This window comes from Taeniopygia guttata, chromosome 11 (genome assembly GCF_048771995.1).
Source record: "Taeniopygia guttata chromosome 11, bTaeGut7.mat, whole genome shotgun sequence".
Taxonomy (NCBI): Eukaryota; Metazoa; Chordata; class Aves; order Passeriformes; family Estrildidae; genus Taeniopygia; species Taeniopygia guttata.
In genome coordinates this window covers 19,365,256-19,383,700 of record NC_133036.1, presented here as the reverse complement: position 1 = coordinate 19,383,700, position 18,445 = coordinate 19,365,256, and the positions used below count along the sequence as shown (strand labels likewise).

At 40.3% G+C, this 18,445-nt stretch overlaps 1 protein-coding gene across 2 annotated transcripts; it reads left to right on the top strand.

The window, feature by feature from the left end:
• The first annotated feature begins 900 nt into the window (after nt 1-900).
• UBA2 (ubiquitin like modifier activating enzyme 2) lies at nt 901-18,158 on the top strand. 2 transcript variants are annotated; one of them, XM_030282275.4, is made up of 17 exons: nt 901-1,092; nt 4,493-4,576; nt 4,845-4,915; nt 6,036-6,100; nt 6,488-6,588; nt 6,734-6,855; nt 7,517-7,584; nt 9,823-9,944; nt 10,726-10,825; nt 11,359-11,519; nt 12,430-12,523; nt 12,615-12,727; nt 13,177-13,332; nt 13,891-13,987; nt 14,549-14,654; nt 15,430-15,566; nt 16,822-18,158. In XM_030282275.4, exons 1-17 carry the CDS (start codon nt 949-951, stop codon nt 17,109-17,111), a joined length of 2,031 nt encoding a protein of 676 aa, XP_030138135.4. In that variant the 5' UTR covers nt 901-948; the 3' UTR covers nt 17,112-18,158. The 2 variants fall into 2 exon arrangements, with proteins under 2 accessions (XP_030138135.4, XP_072790659.1); XM_072934558.1 differs by lacking the exon at nt 4,845-4,915 and having other exon boundaries at nt 934-1,092.
• Nucleotides 18,159-18,445: the final 287 nt, after the last annotated feature.

The following is an 18,445-nucleotide window of genomic DNA, read 5'->3' as shown; positions in this document are numbered from 1 at the left end:
CTGAAGGGCCTTGCTGTCCCTTCAGCCTTCCAACATGAAGCTTTTCTGTGTTTTTCCAGTGAAGGAAAGGTTCCATTTGTGTGGTAGAATGAGCTGTGGCAGTGCCCTGGGTTTGTGTGGGGAGAAGGTGCAGGGGTGAGTTTACCCTTGTGTTCTCACAGGTACAGAACTGGGGTGGGCTCAGCACCTGCCTTGGTGCAGGGGGATTGTGCAGCATTAGTTAAAACTATTTGCATTCTCCTGTGCCTTCCCTGTTGGTTTAGGCTGAACTGCAGCATCTTCCCTGATTGAAAAGTAATTTGAGTTGCCTTAGAGCATTCTGTACAGGTTTAATGCTGCAACATAAATTAATGCATTAAAAGTGTGGATTTAAAATAAGGGAGATGGGCAGGAGAGGAAATGACACACGAGTGATGGAATGCTGGCAAAACTGTGTTTTTGAGGAAAAATTGTAGCTTATGTCAACTTCTGGAGGCAAGTTTGTTCACTTAGGTAAATTCATAAAAATAAATATAAAAAATAAAAATACATTATAAATAAATATATTAAAAATATAATAGAATATGCTGAGTTGGAGGGGACCTATCTTGGAGTCTTGGCCCTGCTCAGGATGCCCTAGGAATCCCAATGTGTGCTTAGGAGCATTGTCCAAATCCTACTTGAGCTCTCTTTATAATAATATAATATATAAAACAATCTTAAACATATAAATATATTAAATATGTATATTTGAACTATAAATGTGTTAAAAATTACCACACCCACTAAGACTCTCCTGTGGCACCGGAGTGCGGGGGCTCTGCGGCGGCAGCGGGGCTCGAACCTGCGGCTCTCCGCGCTGCGGGCGGCGCGCGGCCCTCCGGGGCGGCAGGGGGCGCTGCGCGCGCGGGCGGCGCGCGGCCCCGGCGGGCCCGTGAGGAGGCGCGCGGAGCCGCCGCCGTGTCCGTCATGGCGGCGGCGCTGTCGGGGCCGCTGCGCCCCGAGCTGGCCCAGGCCGTGTCCCAGGCGCGGGTCCTGGTGGTGGGGGCCGGCGGCATCGGCTGCGAGCTGCTCAAGAACCTGGTGCTCACCGGCTTCAGCAGCATTTACGTGGTGCGGGTCGATGGCGGGAAGCGGGCCGGGGCGGGCGGGGGGAGGCCGAGCGCGGGGCCGCGGGTGCAGCGCGGCGGGGCCGGCGGGGCCTGTCCGCCGCCGCGGTGGGTGCGCGGTTCCACAGCGCCCCGGCCCGCCACAGCCGCCGCGGGACCGCGGGACCGGGGCGCCACAAAGGGGCCGCGGCCTGCGCGCCATCGCCGCCCCTCAGCCGCGGCTCCCGCCGGGCGCGGAGCTCCTCCCCCGCCGGGTCAGGCCTGCCCGGCACCGCCGTCCATCGCCGCCAGCCCGCCGCTGGAGCCGCCCCGCAGGCCGCGCTGGGCCGTGCTCGCTGCCCGGCGATGGCTTCAAAGTCTTTGGTTTTGCCGAGTGCCTCCTTTGCCGGTGCTGAATTGCATGAGAAGCCCCCGGAGAGGTGAACTGGGCTTTCCGATCCCGGGCTGGAAACCCCTCAGTGCTGCCGCTTCCCGCGCGCTCCTGCTTTCACTTTTGCTTCCAGATATTAATCTGTGAATGCGTACGGGAACGGCAGATGTGAGAGGGTAGTAATGAGAAAGAGATCGAGAAAAATACTGTTGGCGGAACTATGATTGCCTTCTGTCCAGACCTTTATTGGCTTCTTATTGTTTAAAAAGAGCATATGGTTTTAAACCCAGCTAGAGCATAGATCTGTTTCCTTCAGTACCTTTTTACTGGCGTGCTCAGGAGTCACATCGGAGAGTTTTGAGTGACAGGTTGTGAGGAGTTGGGGTTTGCAGCCAGACTTGTTGAGCAGAGCAGCTTGTATCTAAAACCGTATCAGCTTCTAGAACAAAACAGTTACTGTTATTCTTACAGCTTGGGCTTTCCTATTGGAATGCTTTTTAAACTTGTAGAATATGTTTAATTCCAATTTTTCCTTTTGGTTTGAGAGCTATCCAGTTGAACATTTCAGCAGGGAAATAAATAACTGCAGAGGAGTGGAAGCATTTTCTGCACTGTTCCTCTCTTTTCCCCCCCTGTTCTGCTGTGTCAGTTATGTACTCCTGCAGTCCCTTATAGCAGAGTTAAAGCTCCTCATTTTCAGGTTAGTCATTAGGGATAAATCTCATCGGGGGGTGCTTATTGTTTCCCTTGTTATAGTTTGGGGTTGGTATTGCCTTTCCAGGCTGACTTGGGGGAACTCCATTGATTTAAATACGTGTTGGGTCTGTCTTCATATGACAGTGTTTTATGCAAGACATAATGTTTTGATAACATAGGGAACAGGTGGTACAAGACAAGGTAAAAAAGACTTGTTACACAAAGAGGGAATTTGCTATTAACAGAATAAATTGATTTTGTCAACATTTGTGATATTGTTGAGTTTTCCTGGGTTATTAAATATTAACAAACTTGAACGTCTGACAATACTTTTTATAAATAAGTTGTGATTTTAAAAAAATAATATTAATACTAAAATAAAATCAGTAGTTTTGAATACCAGACAGCTAACTAATATGACTTAAGTATAGTGTTGAAAGGCATACCCTTGCCCGATGAATGAAGAACAAAATTATGTTTTTTCAGGATCCAAGTCTGAATTAAGAGCATGAGTAAATGTTGTTAAGTTATGATGCCTTTTCTTCCAGGTTACCAAAATGGGAACAGTGTAGTTGTCTTATAAGTGAGCTGTTAAATTCCCATCATTCTTAGGTAGATTGAAGCTTCTGTTGAGGTCTAGTGGTCTCAGGTTTTCTCTCTGGAGAACTCTCTTTGCTCCCTTTAATGCTGTAGTTCTTGTTCTCAGCAGGAGCTGATGTTGCTTGTCTTCCTCTCCAATTGAAATATTCAAAGCTTTTTAGGTAGTGAAGGTTTTAACAGAGTTTTGCACTTTATTGTTTTCCCTTGAAGTTCTTGGGCTTTCTGGCTTTGGACTGAGCAAGCTTTCTGTGTGTCTTTTGAGGAAGGAACAGATGTAGAAATGTGAATTATGCAAATGCTATTCTTATTAAAAGAGACAAGGCCATGTGTAGTTACTGTGATACAGTGGCAGGAATATTTAACAGCTCTATAATATATTTTCAAAATGTTGTATCTTTTGCTTGCTCCATATCCACAGGTGTTTTTATTAACTGTTTAAATAAAACTCTGTAGCTATTGCAGTTTTAGTATGTTAAAACTTAGTCCTTCAATTGAAAATATTCCCTTCAGAAAAGAGGCAGATTAAATCCTGGGGTTTGGATCTCTCATGCAGAGGATGTTCACTGAGTGTGTACCATGCTTTTTTCATAATTCAGGTTTGATTAATAAAGTCAGAAGCGTATGCCAACCCCCTGAGTACATCACATTTAAACTTCTCACTGCACAGGCAGTCTGAGAGTGCTCTCTGGGTAGCTGAAGGTGTTACTGTGCTGAGTATGTCAGAATTACCTGTGGGATTTTGGGAGAAATATCTCATATATCTCTGAAATAGCTCAGAAAAACTCTCACTCTCCTCCTTGAAATGTTAAAGACAGGGGAAGCTGAGAAGAGTTGTTGATCAAAGAAAGAAAGAAATTGCACAAAAAGTAGTGATAAAAAAGTTAGGAATAAATGTCAAAGTTCTAGTTAAATCTTCTTAATTCTTGTGGGGGCTAAAGATGCTGGAATTTAGGCTGTTCCTGTGTATATAATAATAAATAGAAACAGCTGTTGGGGGAATTGCAGTCATGGCATCCTTTGTGCTCTGTGCTGTATGTTTTTAAACATTTTGATTGTATGATTTGATTTCTATTTTTATCAGCAGACTTCATAATTTGTTAATGTGCACTTAGGCAGTTAGTCCTGGGCAGTAAAAGGCAGTAAAAGCTTTTGCCCTGGAGTGTGTGTGTAAGATAGCTGTGCAGCTCCTGATTTACTGATTCAGGTGCTTAAAGCTGTGCTCTGTAAAGTGGAAGGACCAGTTGGTTTGGAGCAGCCTTTCCTGGGCCTGGGGAAAGCAGGAGCCAGGGCTCAGGGTGGGCAGTGCAGGGAGAGGCTGGCTGGACCTGCCTCAATGGATTTCTGCATTTTCCCACCTGAGCTTGTGTTGTGCTCCTCAGGAATTGCTGCTAAAATCTTCATCCTGTGCCAGCAAGAGCGTTGGTATTGACTTTCTGCTCACTGCTGTGGGGGTGCATTTTCAGCAGGGGCTCTCTGCAGAAAGTTTGTTCTCATGTAGCCCTGCACTTTTGTCATGGTCCCGTCAGCAATCACTGATAACGTGTGGATTCCTGAAGAAAATTAGGTGACCACTTGTGCCTCTTCAGTTGCTGTAGGTCTGATGTGACACCTGAAAGATCTGAGAAGGGGTCTGTAAAGTTTCTGCATTTCAGCCAACTGTCTTTTCTTCAAACTGTGTTAATGGTTTTTGTTCCTTTTTTTCCTGTGAAAGTGAAATGCCTCTCTTGTGTGTTTATAGATTGATTTGGATACTATTGATGTCAGCAATCTCAACAGACAGTTTCTGTTTCAGAAGAAACATGTTGGAAGATCAAAATCACAGGTGAGGAAAAAGTCAAAGCTCAAGCCTCATTGCCCAGTATTATTTTATGGATATTGCTAGAAACATGTCACAATTTATTTTCTGCTGGGAGGAGGTAAGTGTTGGTTGGCTGATCATGGCTATCCACAGCATTTCATTATTAAAGTATTTAAATCTCTTAAGGTAGTCGACTTATTCGATACACAGCTGGTATCAAGTCTGTCTTTTAGAAGGAAGGAAGAAATAATAAGTGTTTTTTTGTTTTCTTTTTTTTTTGTTTTGTTTCTAGGTTGCCAAGGAAAGCGTGTTACAGTTTTGTCCAGAAGCTAATATTATAGCTTACCATGATAGCATCATGAAGTATGTTTGGTTTTAAGCTCTAATTCCATGTTTGATTTGCAAGTACTGTGTTATTTAAATGCTATAATGGTGTGCTTTAAGGTATTTTACAAAGCTTCCTCAGTAAGGAGAAGTAGCTGTAAATGTGAACTACCACACACTGTGGCTTGTGGGAGTGTGGCTTTTGCATGGGTTTTAAGCTCTGGTAGTAAGCTGTAGTCATTTGTGTGTGTCTGTTTTTCATTTTATTGGCAACGTTTGCCATATGACTTTCTACTCTGTAAGGATGTCCTGATGTCTTGAGCAATAATTAAATTAAGAGACATGTGACTCTTGAGTCTATGGTTAAAAAAATTAAGTCTTTTGTGTGTGTGTAGATAACTGTCATTTATATACGCCCCAAGCTGTTGAAATTTAGTCTTTATGATCCTCAACCAATGAGTAGAATACAAGATTATGTAGGGTTCCATTAGCAGTTCCCCATGTATTAATTTATATTTGCCCCAGTTTCTAAAAAAATGAATATTCTGTACCATAGAGCTTTGAACTCTGATGTTGCTAGTAGCCAGTGAAACACTGACTCTCTGCATCCTCCTCCTGAAACTGTTAATCGTGTTTCATCTTTTCTCTCTCTTCTTCTCCACCTTCTTCTAAGTCAGAAAACTGCAACATAAAGACAAGTGAAGCGTCAGGATTTAAGTCCCATGTGTTGGCTCCTCAGGGTATGGCCACACAGTCAATCCAATGGAGCTATCACAGCACAATGAATTATGCACAGTCAGATGAGCTGTGGTAATTACAGTGTGCATGTTTTAGCTACAGCTGATGGTTTTTAAGGTCAGTTACCACAGCTCAGCCAATTTACTCATTAGGTCAGAGCAGTTTAATCACTTTCCCTTGTCTGCCCGTTTCATTGGTCAAATTAGTACTAATTGCAGTAGCTTCCTTCCAGCAGCATAAAATTCATGCTTTCACCCAGCTTTAAAGTGGGCAGAAGACAAATGGGGCAGTTAAAGGGTAGCTAAATTGATAAGATGTGTCATTTATCACCCGAACATCGGTTGCATGTAGAGTTTCTGTTGTGCAGTAATAACCAACAGCTTGGATATGCCATTTGAAATGTTGTTTTTGTTTTCCACAGCCCTGACTATAACGTAGAGTTCTTCCGCCAGTTTACGTTGGTTATGAATGCTCTGGATAACAGAGGTGAAGTTTCCACTCTGATTTTATATTGCAGATATTGCTCGTTCCTTGCTGCAGTGTTGTTTGAATAACAAGTATCCTCCTAACCCATCTGCAGTTGGACTAAGCCTCGTGTGCTTTGCTAGAAACTTGCAGGGATGCTTAGTGCTTCTGCAGGTGTTCTGAAAGGAAATGTGCACTGCTAATTGCTGCTTCTTGGGAACTGCTGGGTGCTGTGGGTACGGTGTAGCTTTAGTCAGCTGAGTTTGCTGTGTTTATTAACGTCTGTGTATCTTGTGAGAATGAGAAACTGGGCTTAAGTGCATAGGATGCTAGTTTGAATTTGGAGAAGGAAAACTTCTTTTTTCTTAACTATTCAGATTTTTTCTTTAAAACCCTCTTGATTTGCAGCTGCCCGTAACCATGTGAACAGGATGTGTCTGGCTGCTGATATTCCTCTTATAGAGAGTGGAACTGCAGGCTACCTTGGACAAGTAACTGTTATCAAAAAGGTTAGGTGGTGTGTCACTCTTGTCATTGGCTATTTTAGACAACAGGGAGTGGGTGTTTGGAGATAGAGTTACAGTTCATCTGTTAATAGCCCAGACGATCAGTAGCCTTCTCAGAGTGACAAGTAAATGCTTCATTTTTCACCAGGGAGTGACAGAATGTTATGAATGTCAGCCTAAACCAACTCAGAAAACTTTCCCAGGCTGCACAATCCGAAATACGCCCTCGGAGCCTATCCATTGCATTGTGTGGGCCAAGTATTTGTTCAAGTAAGTTACTTTTTTAAAGAAACGGGTACTATGGTTCATTCTTTTGGTTTCTAAACATACAGAGAAAGAAATAAAATTGACACACTTAAAAAACTTTTTTATTATGGATTTTAAATTAATTTTAAATTGATTTAGATGGATTATGGTGAAAACCTCCAGTTCCTTGACCTGGGTTCTGGGGTGGTTATAAAGATGAAAGGTTCATTAGTATTTAGGCCCTGCTCTAATAGCACAAAAAATCCGGCAGAGTAGTTTGGCACAGCAGTGTAGGTTGAGGTTGCTTTATTCTACATCTTTGTATGAAGTAAGCACATATTTCAGTTTAATACATGTTTTAACAAGTTTGTTGGAATCATGGCTATCGCAGAGGTTCTAAAAAGGCATTTAGTACTGCAGTGTAAATATTAAGCTGAATATTGGGTGAGCTACTGAGTGAGTTATACAGAAAACTGTTTTGCTGAATTCATTTTTGTATTGGGCATTTTGTGTTGTCCACGTTAAGTCCACGTGTGATGAATCCCAGCATTTTAAAAAGCAATGTATGAAGTGGCAGTCTCTGAAAGCAAGAATCATAAAATGAATATATAACCATTAGAAAATATATGTGTCTTTAACCACATATGCTGAAATTCTAGTCTTGTTGTTCTTAATTGTTATATAGCCAGTTGTTTGGAGAAGAAGATGCTGATCAAGAAGTCTCACCTGACAGAGCTGATCCTGAAGCTGCCTGTGAGTGTGATATAAGCTGGTGGCTTACCCCTATTACTGAAATGTTCTGTTTCGGAGATTACAACTCCTTTCTGTACATTTCGTAAGGTTAGAGAGTTCAGTTCAATTTTCTTTAAAGAAGATTCTGTTTCTGGCCTCTGGGAGGCTTTTATTTTGAACTGAGTACTGAGTGATATTTGTAGTCAGTCTGCATTCCCACTCCTAGCTGAGGGTTGTCAAGGAACTTCAGAAATTGTGTGTGAGCTCTTCTAGCCTGGAACACTTCAGCATTAATCTACATAGGCAATATGTCCATTTTGAGTTTTATTTTTATAGCTATTCAATATTTTTTGTAAGGACAGTAATGGTAGTTACTATGAGGTGAGTGAGCATCATTGTTGGTTGCTTCTTTTGGATCCTTTGATAGATGAATGGACTTGGGAGGGGGAGCTTAGAGGATCCTTCGACTCTTCAGATTCTTTGAACATCAGATAGTGATCACTGGACAGGTTGTTCCTACAGGAAGTGCAGAATGAAATAGGTGAGTCTTAAAGAGTGGGAATAAAGTCACTTCAAACAATGGCTGCTGGCAGTTGACAGGTAGCAAATGCAATGCCACTTATTTGAGTAAAGACAGCAGGGCAGTTACAGGAGTGCTGAGCTGGTGTCTGCAGTGACAGGCTGCCCGCGGTCAGGGTGCTGTGGTCACACGGGGGTGGCGGTGTCTGGCAGCTCAGTACTGCACAGCCCTCGCTCTCTGCCCCACCCAGAGCAGGGAGAACCACACAAAAAGGGAGCCTCACAGGCTGGGATAAGAGCAGCTAATAATGGAAACAAATATGTAATACTATTGATCATAACTGGAATAAAGAGGGGGGAATAAAACTCCAGACAAACAAGTGACACAGTTGCTCACTGCCCACTGGCCAGTGGATGCTCAGCCAGTCCCCAGGCAGAGATCAGCCCCTCCCAGCCAACTCCCCCAGTTTATGTGCTGAGTAGGATATTCTGAGGTCGGGAATATCCCTGTGGCCAGTTCAGGTCAGCTGTCCTGGCTGTGCTCCCTCCCATCTCCTTGTGCTCCTGCTCACTGTCAGAGCACGGGAAACTGAAAAGTCCTTAACTTGGAGTAACCTTTTGGCAGCAGCTGAAACATCAGCGTGTTACCAACATTGTTCTCATGCAGAATCCAAAACACAGCACCAGACCACCTACTAGAAAGAAAATGAATTCTCTCCCAGCCCAAACCAGGACATCCAGGGAAGAGTTAATGCAGCATTTATAAGGGAAGTCATGCCCAGCACGGGTCTGTGGAAGGAATCAGCAAGCCTGTGCAGAGTGTGTCTGGTTTAGGCTGTTCTGAATGTCCAGGGGGCAGATCCAAAAACTGTTGAGTGGAACCTGAGGGACATAAGCAGCCAAGGGGACAAAAAAGGCTGAAGATCCTGAAGTGGATAAACTACTTGAATGATAAAGATAAATGGTGATTAGAGGAGTCTCAGATGGGAGATGTGTACTGTTCAGCACAGATGGGTAGGCAAAGTTACTCAGTAAAAAACATGAGGAATAACTGCAAAAAGTAGTAGAAAGCTTCACAGAACAGAATGACTGGGCAATGATAGATGAGGCAGGTAAATATGAAATGGTGCATTGGTGAAAGGTGGGAAACATTCCAAATTTACGCATAAAGTGATGCTCTCTGAGTTGATTTTACTCAGTTAGTTGAGAAATAGATTGTTCTGTAAAAACATCAACCAGATCATTAAAAATCTTGATAGCAATTTTTGGATGTGACTGAAAAAGAAAGAAAATTATTAGCATCTTTATGGAGAATTGTTTTTGTTTAAATAGAACCAGAGCTAGGAAACCAATTTTTTTGTTGTTGTTGTTATTGATTGTTTTGAAATCCCAACCAAACTAAGACTCTTTAGCCCGAAAAGAGACTACTAAAAGGGAGTGGTAAGACATTTCTGAAGTAGCAACATTATATGGAGATAATTAGTGGGAAACAATTGTTCATTGTTTCTGCCAATAAAGGAGTTGGGTGATACCAAGTTAAATCTGTGAGTTGCAGTTTCAGAAGCAAAGAGGAACAAGCACACTGTGCCTAATTCAGCTTTTGTTGGGTGCAGTAAAGCCATGTTATGTTCCCTGCATAATTTTGGTAATTGACTCTGGGGGTAATATTTGGATGGGATTCTTTTTTTTTCTTTCTTTCTTTTTTTAAATTTAAAATATTGGTTACCACTTTGTTAACAGGGGAGCCAGCAGAAGCAGAAGCCAGAGCACTAGCATCCAATGAAGATGGTGAGATTAAACGTGTTTCAACTAAGGAGTGGGCTAAATCCACTGGCTATGATCCAGTTAAACTTTTTACTAAGGTATCTTCTTTACCCCAAATAAATGTCATTATTTGAAATGTATGAGGTGCTGTAAAGTTAAATCAAACTTGAGCTTGGACATGTAATGCTAGCCATCAATTTTGTGATCATGTTGTGACATCCACCAGTTTTGCTGTTGTGTTGGTCTCTTGCAGCATTTGCTTGTTTTAAGGATTCCCTCTGCATCTGTAAAGGTGGCTGCAGCGGCCTGGCCACTCTGTGCAGACAAAACTCCATTGCAATTACTTTTAATGGGAAAGGGGCTGTTTGACCCCTGGAATTGCACTGGGCATATCAGAACCAATCTGAGGATCTAAAAGCTGTCAGTCATCTGTGCATTATCAGGCTCTGGCATAAGAAAAAACAGATTTAGGAGTTTTTGTTCTAAATAGTTACTGAAAGTGGATAAATAGAGGAAATGAGCTTGAATGTAATGTTTATAGGTGGTAATAACTTTTCTTTGGAAATTCATTGGCATGTTCATTCACCTGTCTCAGAGAGGGCATGCAAAGAACTGTAGGGATGGCTTCAGTAGACACGTAAACCACTGTTGGAGCTACTGTTTCTTGATTTTTCACTTTACTCCTCCCCAGATTAATCCGAGCTATATCTGCTCTATGCAATGAATGTTAGAGAGTATGGAATAAGATTGTAGAATCTGCTTTTATGTAGTTGAAAACATTGTCAAGGAGAAAATCAAAACCTCATCAATCTAATGCTGATTTTTTCAGTGTCTTTTTTTCTCCCCCTTTAATTTGATTTTTTTTTTCATATTTCCTAGCTTTTCAAAGATGACATTAGATATCTGCTGACAATGGATAAGCTGTGGAGGAAAAGAAAGCCTCCAGTGCCACTGGACTGGGCTGAGGTACAAAAGCAAGGTAACTGTCCCTCCTCCTAGTGTACATTTGTAAATAATACCTGCTGTTTATAAATGCATTTCTGTGCATTTTTTTACTGCCACAGTTGAGATCTGATAATAAACATATTAATTCTTTACCCTTCCTGAAGATTTCAAATTTTTCTCTATATAGACAACACTTTCTCTAAGACTGTTTTGCAGTTGTTGTTTTAGGTGCTCAGTATTGGCTGTACAAAATACACATTTAACAAAATTATGTCAGTTTATTCTAGGACACCTTACTGTAAGCACTTATAAGATCTATCTCTGAAAGTTTTTTGATTGAAAATTTATGTTCACTGTAATTTGTGCATGGTTATGATATCATAGCTATAGTTGCAGTTTTAAAAGCAGATTTGTTATAAAATGTTTGGGCTACTGTAGTTGGTTAAGGATATCATTCTTCAATTTAGAAAATACTGAATTCTGCCGAAATTGGAAAGTTACTTGAGAGAACTTCTGTGCAACTTACAAATATTCCTGATTTTATTTTTTTTTTCCTTTTCCCCAAAGAGCAAAACATTCCTGACCAGCAGAATGAGAGCTCTGCAGTGCTGAAGGATCAGCAGGTTCTCAATGTCAGGAGCTATGCAGACCTGTTTTCAAAGAGTGTTAAAACCCTGAGTCTTCACCTGGCTGAGAAGGCTGATGGAGAAGCACTTATATGGGATAAGGTTAGTTTGCCATTTATAAACTCTACACATGTAATACAATTATTAGTTCGGCTCATTCACATTCCTTCCAAAATGATACTTCTTAGAACAAAACTATCTGTCACCTTTTGGAAACAGTTTCCATATGTAAACAAATATATTCTTTAAACACTATTGTGTAACTCACTGAGGGTAAGGATTACCTGCTGTGATGTGAATAACTTAATTCACCGAATTCTCCAGCTGATAAAAGCACAAACTCACAAGTATTTGTCGTGTTTTTATTTTTGAAAATATTTAAATAATGCAACTTCATTTTTCCCTTCTTTTCTGTCTCCAAAACATGCTCTTAGCCAGGTGTCAGTAGCTGGGGTTTTACTGAGGTTATGAGCAATCAGCTGATGATGGGTGTGCAGTACAAGTTCTGTTGAAGAAAACAGGAATTTTTTCTTTTATTCCCACACATAGTATCACTTCCAGTCAGTTGTCATTTGGCATAAGAAAAAGTATTCTGTAAATGGGGGGGTGGAGGTAAAATATTTAAATATTACTATGACCAATAGTACAAATACTTCTCTCTCTGAAACAACCAGTGTTTGAAACTGATTGAGAGTTAAATTTCAATGTTGAAAATGTTTGAAACATTGTAAGACTTAGGATTTAAACATCTTTATAACTTACAAGGCATTTTATTAGTATAGATATACTAATTTGCTACTAAAACACATGTTTAGAAACTGTCATTAGCATTTAAAGTACTACTGCTCTGAGTACATCATCTGAAAGAGGAAGCATATTGACTTTGAAATGGAATTTTGTACAGAAATTTTTTTTTAATTCTGGTTTTTAAGGTTTTAGGAGCCATGTGTTGCAAACTCTTTCCAATGAGTAATCTGATTTTTAAATGCTTTTTGTATTAACTTATTTTTAGGATGACCCTTCAGCCATGGATTTCGTTACTGCTGCTGCAAACCTCAGGATGCATGTTTTTGGAATGAATATGAAGAGCAGATTTGATATCAAGTGTAAGGATAAAATGTAACACTGTTTTATTTAAATGACAATCTTCTTGTTTTCATCTGCTGTTAAAAATCTGCATACTGGTTTGTTTTGCAGCAATGGCAGGAAATATTATCCCAGCTATAGCTACTACCAATGCAGTGATTGCTGGGCTGATCGTGCTGGAGGGTTTGAAGATATTATCGGGGAAAATAGATCAGTGTAGAACGGTAAGTGGATATAAAATACCTTTGCTGTCTTGCTATTTATTATGTGTTTAAAAGTTATATTTAACATTTTTTCACTGTTGTGTGGTTTTACTGTCCCTCAGTTTTTACTTCAGTAGATTCTGAATATGCTGGGAACTTTCAGTCACAATGAAAAGAGAAGTGCAGGTCTTAAGGATCAATAAATTCCTGTGAGCTAATAAAAATTTGCTGCTGGATGTGAGAGAGGGCCAGGCTGCCATCACTTGCAGTGTGGTTGTTTGGTGTTAGAGCTGTTGGCAGGAGCTGCTCAGTCAGCATGGGCTGCACTGGTCATGTGAGACTCCTGCTCAGCAGAGAGGATTAGGAAACAGGACAGCCTGTCAGACCAGGACAAGAAATCTGCAGGAAAACAGGCTTTAGACATGCTGGTAACTACAGAATAACCTGATTTCCTCTTGTCTGTCCTCAAGATTTTTCTGAACAAGCAGCCAAATCCCAGGAAGAAGCTATTGGTTCCTTGTGCTTTGGATCCACCAAATCCCAATTGTTATGTATGTGCAAGTAAGCCAGAAGTGACTGTGAAACTTAACACACACAAAGTTACTGTGTTGACACTCCAGGATAAGGTAAATCTTGAGCTACATTTACAGCTTTCATTTCGAATCTAATACTGCAAATTATTAAAATTAGGTATTTGCTGTAGTATATTATACAATATATACAGTATATTTTGACCTAGCATCTCCTGTTTATATTTACTCTACATTTCTCTCAGCTACAAGAGGCGCTGATTAGCCAATATGCTTCTTGCTCATGTGTGTTGTATGTCTTGTGAAAGAATGTTTGCATTTTATAAATTTTGGTGGTTTTAAAGCCTCTTCATATCTAAGAGCAAAAAACCAAAATTTACATTTCAGTTCAATTGCATTACAATTACAAATTGATTTGTAATTCTGTCATTTTATGAAGTATTCTAAAAATGTTTCTAGCTTATATGAATCTGTAAGTATCAGACCTCAAAAATATAATAATTTTGTTTGTGGAAGTGAACAAAAAAGTATAGGCTTTCAGCAGATGCCTGAAAATGAGCCAGAATAATAAAATCAACATAATTCAGGGTTCTTTTTTTAATAAATCTTTTTAAGTCAGAGACTGAATATATTTTAATATATTTGTATTTTTAGATACTGAAAGAAAAATTTGCTATGGTAGCACCAGATGTACAAATAGAGGATGGAAAGGGAACTATCCTGATCTCTTCAGAAGAAGGTGAAACAGAAGGTATGTGTGCTCCTGAGGGTTTGGGATAAGAGTACACAAACCCTTGGAAGAGACTGTACAGAGTAGGTGTATAGCAGATGTTGCAGTGCTCACCCTGTGGACTAGGATTTGAAGAGGACTGGATGTGCAAGTGTTTTGAATGGCTTGAGGATAGCCAGGGGTATTGTGTGCAAGCTGCATGTGCAGCTCAGCTTTCCTGCACAAAGCACTGCTCAGCTGCTGTCAGGATTCCTTTCAGGAATAGATGCTGCCTGCAAGCCCCCTGCATATGCTGGCTTGTAGACAGTGCTCTGTTCATGATGCCAGAAAGCATCTCCAAAATGTTCCCAAACACAGTAATTGTGAAGTGCTTGAACTTGATGGCATGAGGAGTAAACAAATCAAACATCATAAGTAGCTTTAACTCCTAGTAGGCTTAAATATCAGCTTTTAATTTATATATAGCTAATATGTATTAATCTTATGTTCCTACATAAAAGTTCTGGAGTACTCCATATCTATTCAGGTGTAAAGGTCTTTCTATAAATAGCTTTATACTGCAGATTTTTACTGTTTTTGTAGCAAATAACCACAGGAAATTATCAGACTTTGGAATTCGAAATGGCACTCGACTACAAGCAGATGATTTCCTCCAGGACTATACTCTGTTAATCAATGTGCTTCATAGGTAAGTATTCTCAAATGAAGATGTTTTGTGTATATACATAGAATGGTTCCACAGGGAATTTTTCACTCACAATTTAAATACATGAATGAAGTTCAAAGATTAAGCTGCTGAAGGGAAATATAGAGGCAAAAGAGGAATGGTTATTTTTTTTATTAAATTAAGGGGCTTTGTTTTGTGTCTTTTTTGTTGTAGTCTTGTTTGGATGGGGTTTTGTTTTTTACAACAAAAAGTGAAAGAGGTTTATTTCAGTAATTTGTTTTTACACAATGTAAGAATACATTGCAAAAACAAATTAATGTTTGGGGCAACCAACAATCAAGAAATTGGCATTTTAAAAAAACCCTAAAATTTAGAAAGGCCAAAAAAACCAAGCCTGCTAGGATAATAGATCCTCTGCTTGACTACCGGTGTTCAGAAGTCCCTCTGAACTTGCTGGGGTGTGTATTTAGCCCTGGGTAAGTAATAGACATACACAGAAACTCACACTGCGTGTTCAGTGCAAGCAGGGCTGTGCTCTGAGGAAGAAAAGTAAGCTCAGGCAATGGTTTTTCTTATTCCTAAGCATTTGGAGTTCGTAGCACTGGCTGGAATAGAGTTTAGGAATAGATAAGGCATAAATTATAAACAAAGACTGAACAGGACTTTCCTCTTTTTCAGTATGTTTTCTCATTATGTCCCAGTTGCAGGGTGCTCTAATACTTGAATGGGGATTTTTGTGTAAAAGACAGGATTTTATTTTCTGGCTGTTTAAAAGAGCATGTGTATTTTTCTGCAGTGAAGACCTAGAAAAAGATGTAGAATTTGAAGTTGTTGGTGATACCCCTGAAAGAATTGGCCCTAAACCATCAGAACCAACATCCAGGAACATTAGCAATGGTAGTGATGATGGAGCACAGCCCTCAACATCAACAGGTAATCAGCAGTAATCAATATTAAACAAAACAGTCTTTCTCTCGTGCAGTCCTGTTAAAGTGATCTTCAGTTGGGTGATATAACTTGGCCAATACACAGTAAAAGGCATTTAAGTTGCCTCTGTATGTAACTAATACTAAATAGAAAGATGCATATTTACAATTTTTACAAAGAGCACAAAAAGCACAGAAGTTTATAGTACATACACTTTGAAATTGTTATTTACCTGGTGTTCCTTTGCCTGTAAGATATGTGCACAGATTTGAGACACAAAGTATGTAGTCCCTTCCCTCCTGTTTGAGGGAAAACTAAATTTTAAGAGTATTGCTAAAATTTCCTCTGAATTGTATTAAAAATTGCATAATTTCACATAATAAGTTTTTACAGTGAATTTGAGTTTAAAACCAAACAAAATCCACTAGATGTCTTGAAAGTTCACATTTGGTCCTCTGCTTTTTCATACTATCCATTGTTATCCTTTAGCTCTGTAAGTCTCCTCACCCTTCCCCTTCTCCCTCTCTTTGAGACTTCTCTCTCCTGGAATGTGGCCTCTCCTGGAGTTCTGCTGTGTGCAGTAGGGAAAGAAAAGGCTGCTCTAGAGCTTGGTGTGTGCAAAACTTCTTTTCCCAACAACTGCTGCAGACAGCAACAATTCTTCTGCTTTGTACATGCATAAAAAAGTCCTGCTAACTAATGCATTTTGCATATTTTTGGCTTATTGCAGTATTTTCCACACCTGTAGTGAAGAAGGAATACCGGTGTGAAAACCATATTTTATAGTCATTTCAGAGACATTTAAGATACTCTTGTGTGGCTGTGGCAGTCTGGTCAGAGAGAGAGAAAGCTAGATAAGCTTTCCCATGAATTGGTCTGAGGGAGCTGGAGAGAAAGAATTGTAAACAATCCGCAGGTGTTTTTTAACAAGCTGTTTTCCCATAAGGATGTTTACCAAAAGGGTGGTTTCTTAATTAACTAATGATGATTTGATTAAAGGACCAATCAGGTCCACCTATAGTGAGCTAGAGTATAAAAAGGAAAGAGTTCCTAATAAAATTATTATTAACCTTCTGAGAATGCATGGAGTGTGCATGCATTCATTTATACGTGTCATTTCTGAATCAATGGTGACACTCTTGCAGTTGCATGGCAAAGAACATGGATAAAGAATGCTTCAATTTTTATGTAGGGAAACTGGTCTGAGAGTAGCCTGGATCCATTGCAGGATCCATTTGAGTCCCAAACACCTCTTTTGCAGCTCCAGAGCAGGAAGACGTGGTGATTGTTGACTCAGAGGATGAAGGTACCTCCAGCAACGCTGAGGATGTGGAGAGCAGGAGCCGCAAGAGGAAGCTGGAGAAGGGCTGTGAGTGCGCGGGGGCCAAGAGATCGCGCGCCGAGCAGGAGCAGGACCAGGACGACCTCATGATCGTGGAGTCTGAGGATGAGGGGGCTGCCAGCAGCCTCGGGGAGGAGGAGAGCAGGAGCCACAAGAGGAAACTTGAAGAGAAAGGCTGCGAGTGCATCGGGGCGAAGAGCATGTGCTGAGCTAAGAGCAAGATGAAGAGCATTTGGGGGAGCCGCCAAAGGCTCCCCAACGTGATTTACATAATGTCATACTGTAACAGCAAATTGTGGTGGGATGTGAAAAATGTCCAGAACTAGACTAACTCTAAGGCCTTGGTTGAAAGTGGATACCAAATTGCTGGCTTAAATAATTTGTGTCTGTTTCTCTTGATGATAAATCTCTTGTATCAATAGACTCAGAAAGTTTTCTCTGTATTCCATATATTAAATGTAGTGGAAACATAGTCTATGAATACCTACAGATAAGTATTTACCTAAACAGTTGTGAAAACAGCATGGTATTTTTGTGTAAATACCTTTTAGGTATCATCCAACAGGACAAAAAAACCCTACTTTTGTTTAGTGAGAGGGCCATCATCAGATGCCCACATTTTAGGCAACTACATTTTTTATTTTTCAGTGATTACCTTTGAAGTTTCCCAGCAGTGGCCTGCCTGCATATTTGCTTATCCCTTTCTGAGGCCATGTTGCAAGTGTGACTGCTCCAGCTCCAGCATTCACAAAATCAGAGATGCTTGAAGAATAACATTTTTTGCCTAGTCCTAAACATTTTTCACACCCTGAACAAGCAAAGAAGAAAATCCAACAAAGCAAATTAGTGCCACATTCTAACAGTGTTCTGAAACATCAGCTGGCACTATGTACATTACTGTAAAACTTAATTTACTCCAGTTTTTCAGCTCGTACTGCCTGATATGTCAATGTAAGAAGCAAATTTTTGTGTATTGTTACAGTTTCAGGTTATTTATATTTGCTGTTTTGTAAACTCAAGATACTACTACTACTATACTGTACATCTGATGGACCAAATAAATAACATCTGAAATACTTGCTATATTTGCTTGCACAGTCCAAAATTACGCTGACTTATGGGATTTTACAATGTATAGCCTTCAAAAATTACTGTATTATTTCCATTTTTCTAAACATAACCTAGTAGTACAGAACTTAAGCTTCACTTGTTTGAGGTGAAAGGGGAATTTTTTTAATAAAACTTTTGTGAATGTTTTTTTTTCTTGGACAATCAATTATTGTGCTCTTCAGCTGCAGCAGTTGCACCACCACACACGCTTTCACCACCTCATGCCTTCAGAAGGGAGAAAGCTCTGATTTTTACATATCACATTTTGTGTGTGTGACAAAAGTGTAATGTTTAGAATCAGTGTCTTAAATCCTACTATATTTGTGTTGGTAACTCAAAACTGTCACTGTTGGTTTTCAGAATGCATTAATTGGCCATTTCTGTCGCTATACCAAAATAATCTACTTTTGTGCCAAGGACCTAAAACTGCTCC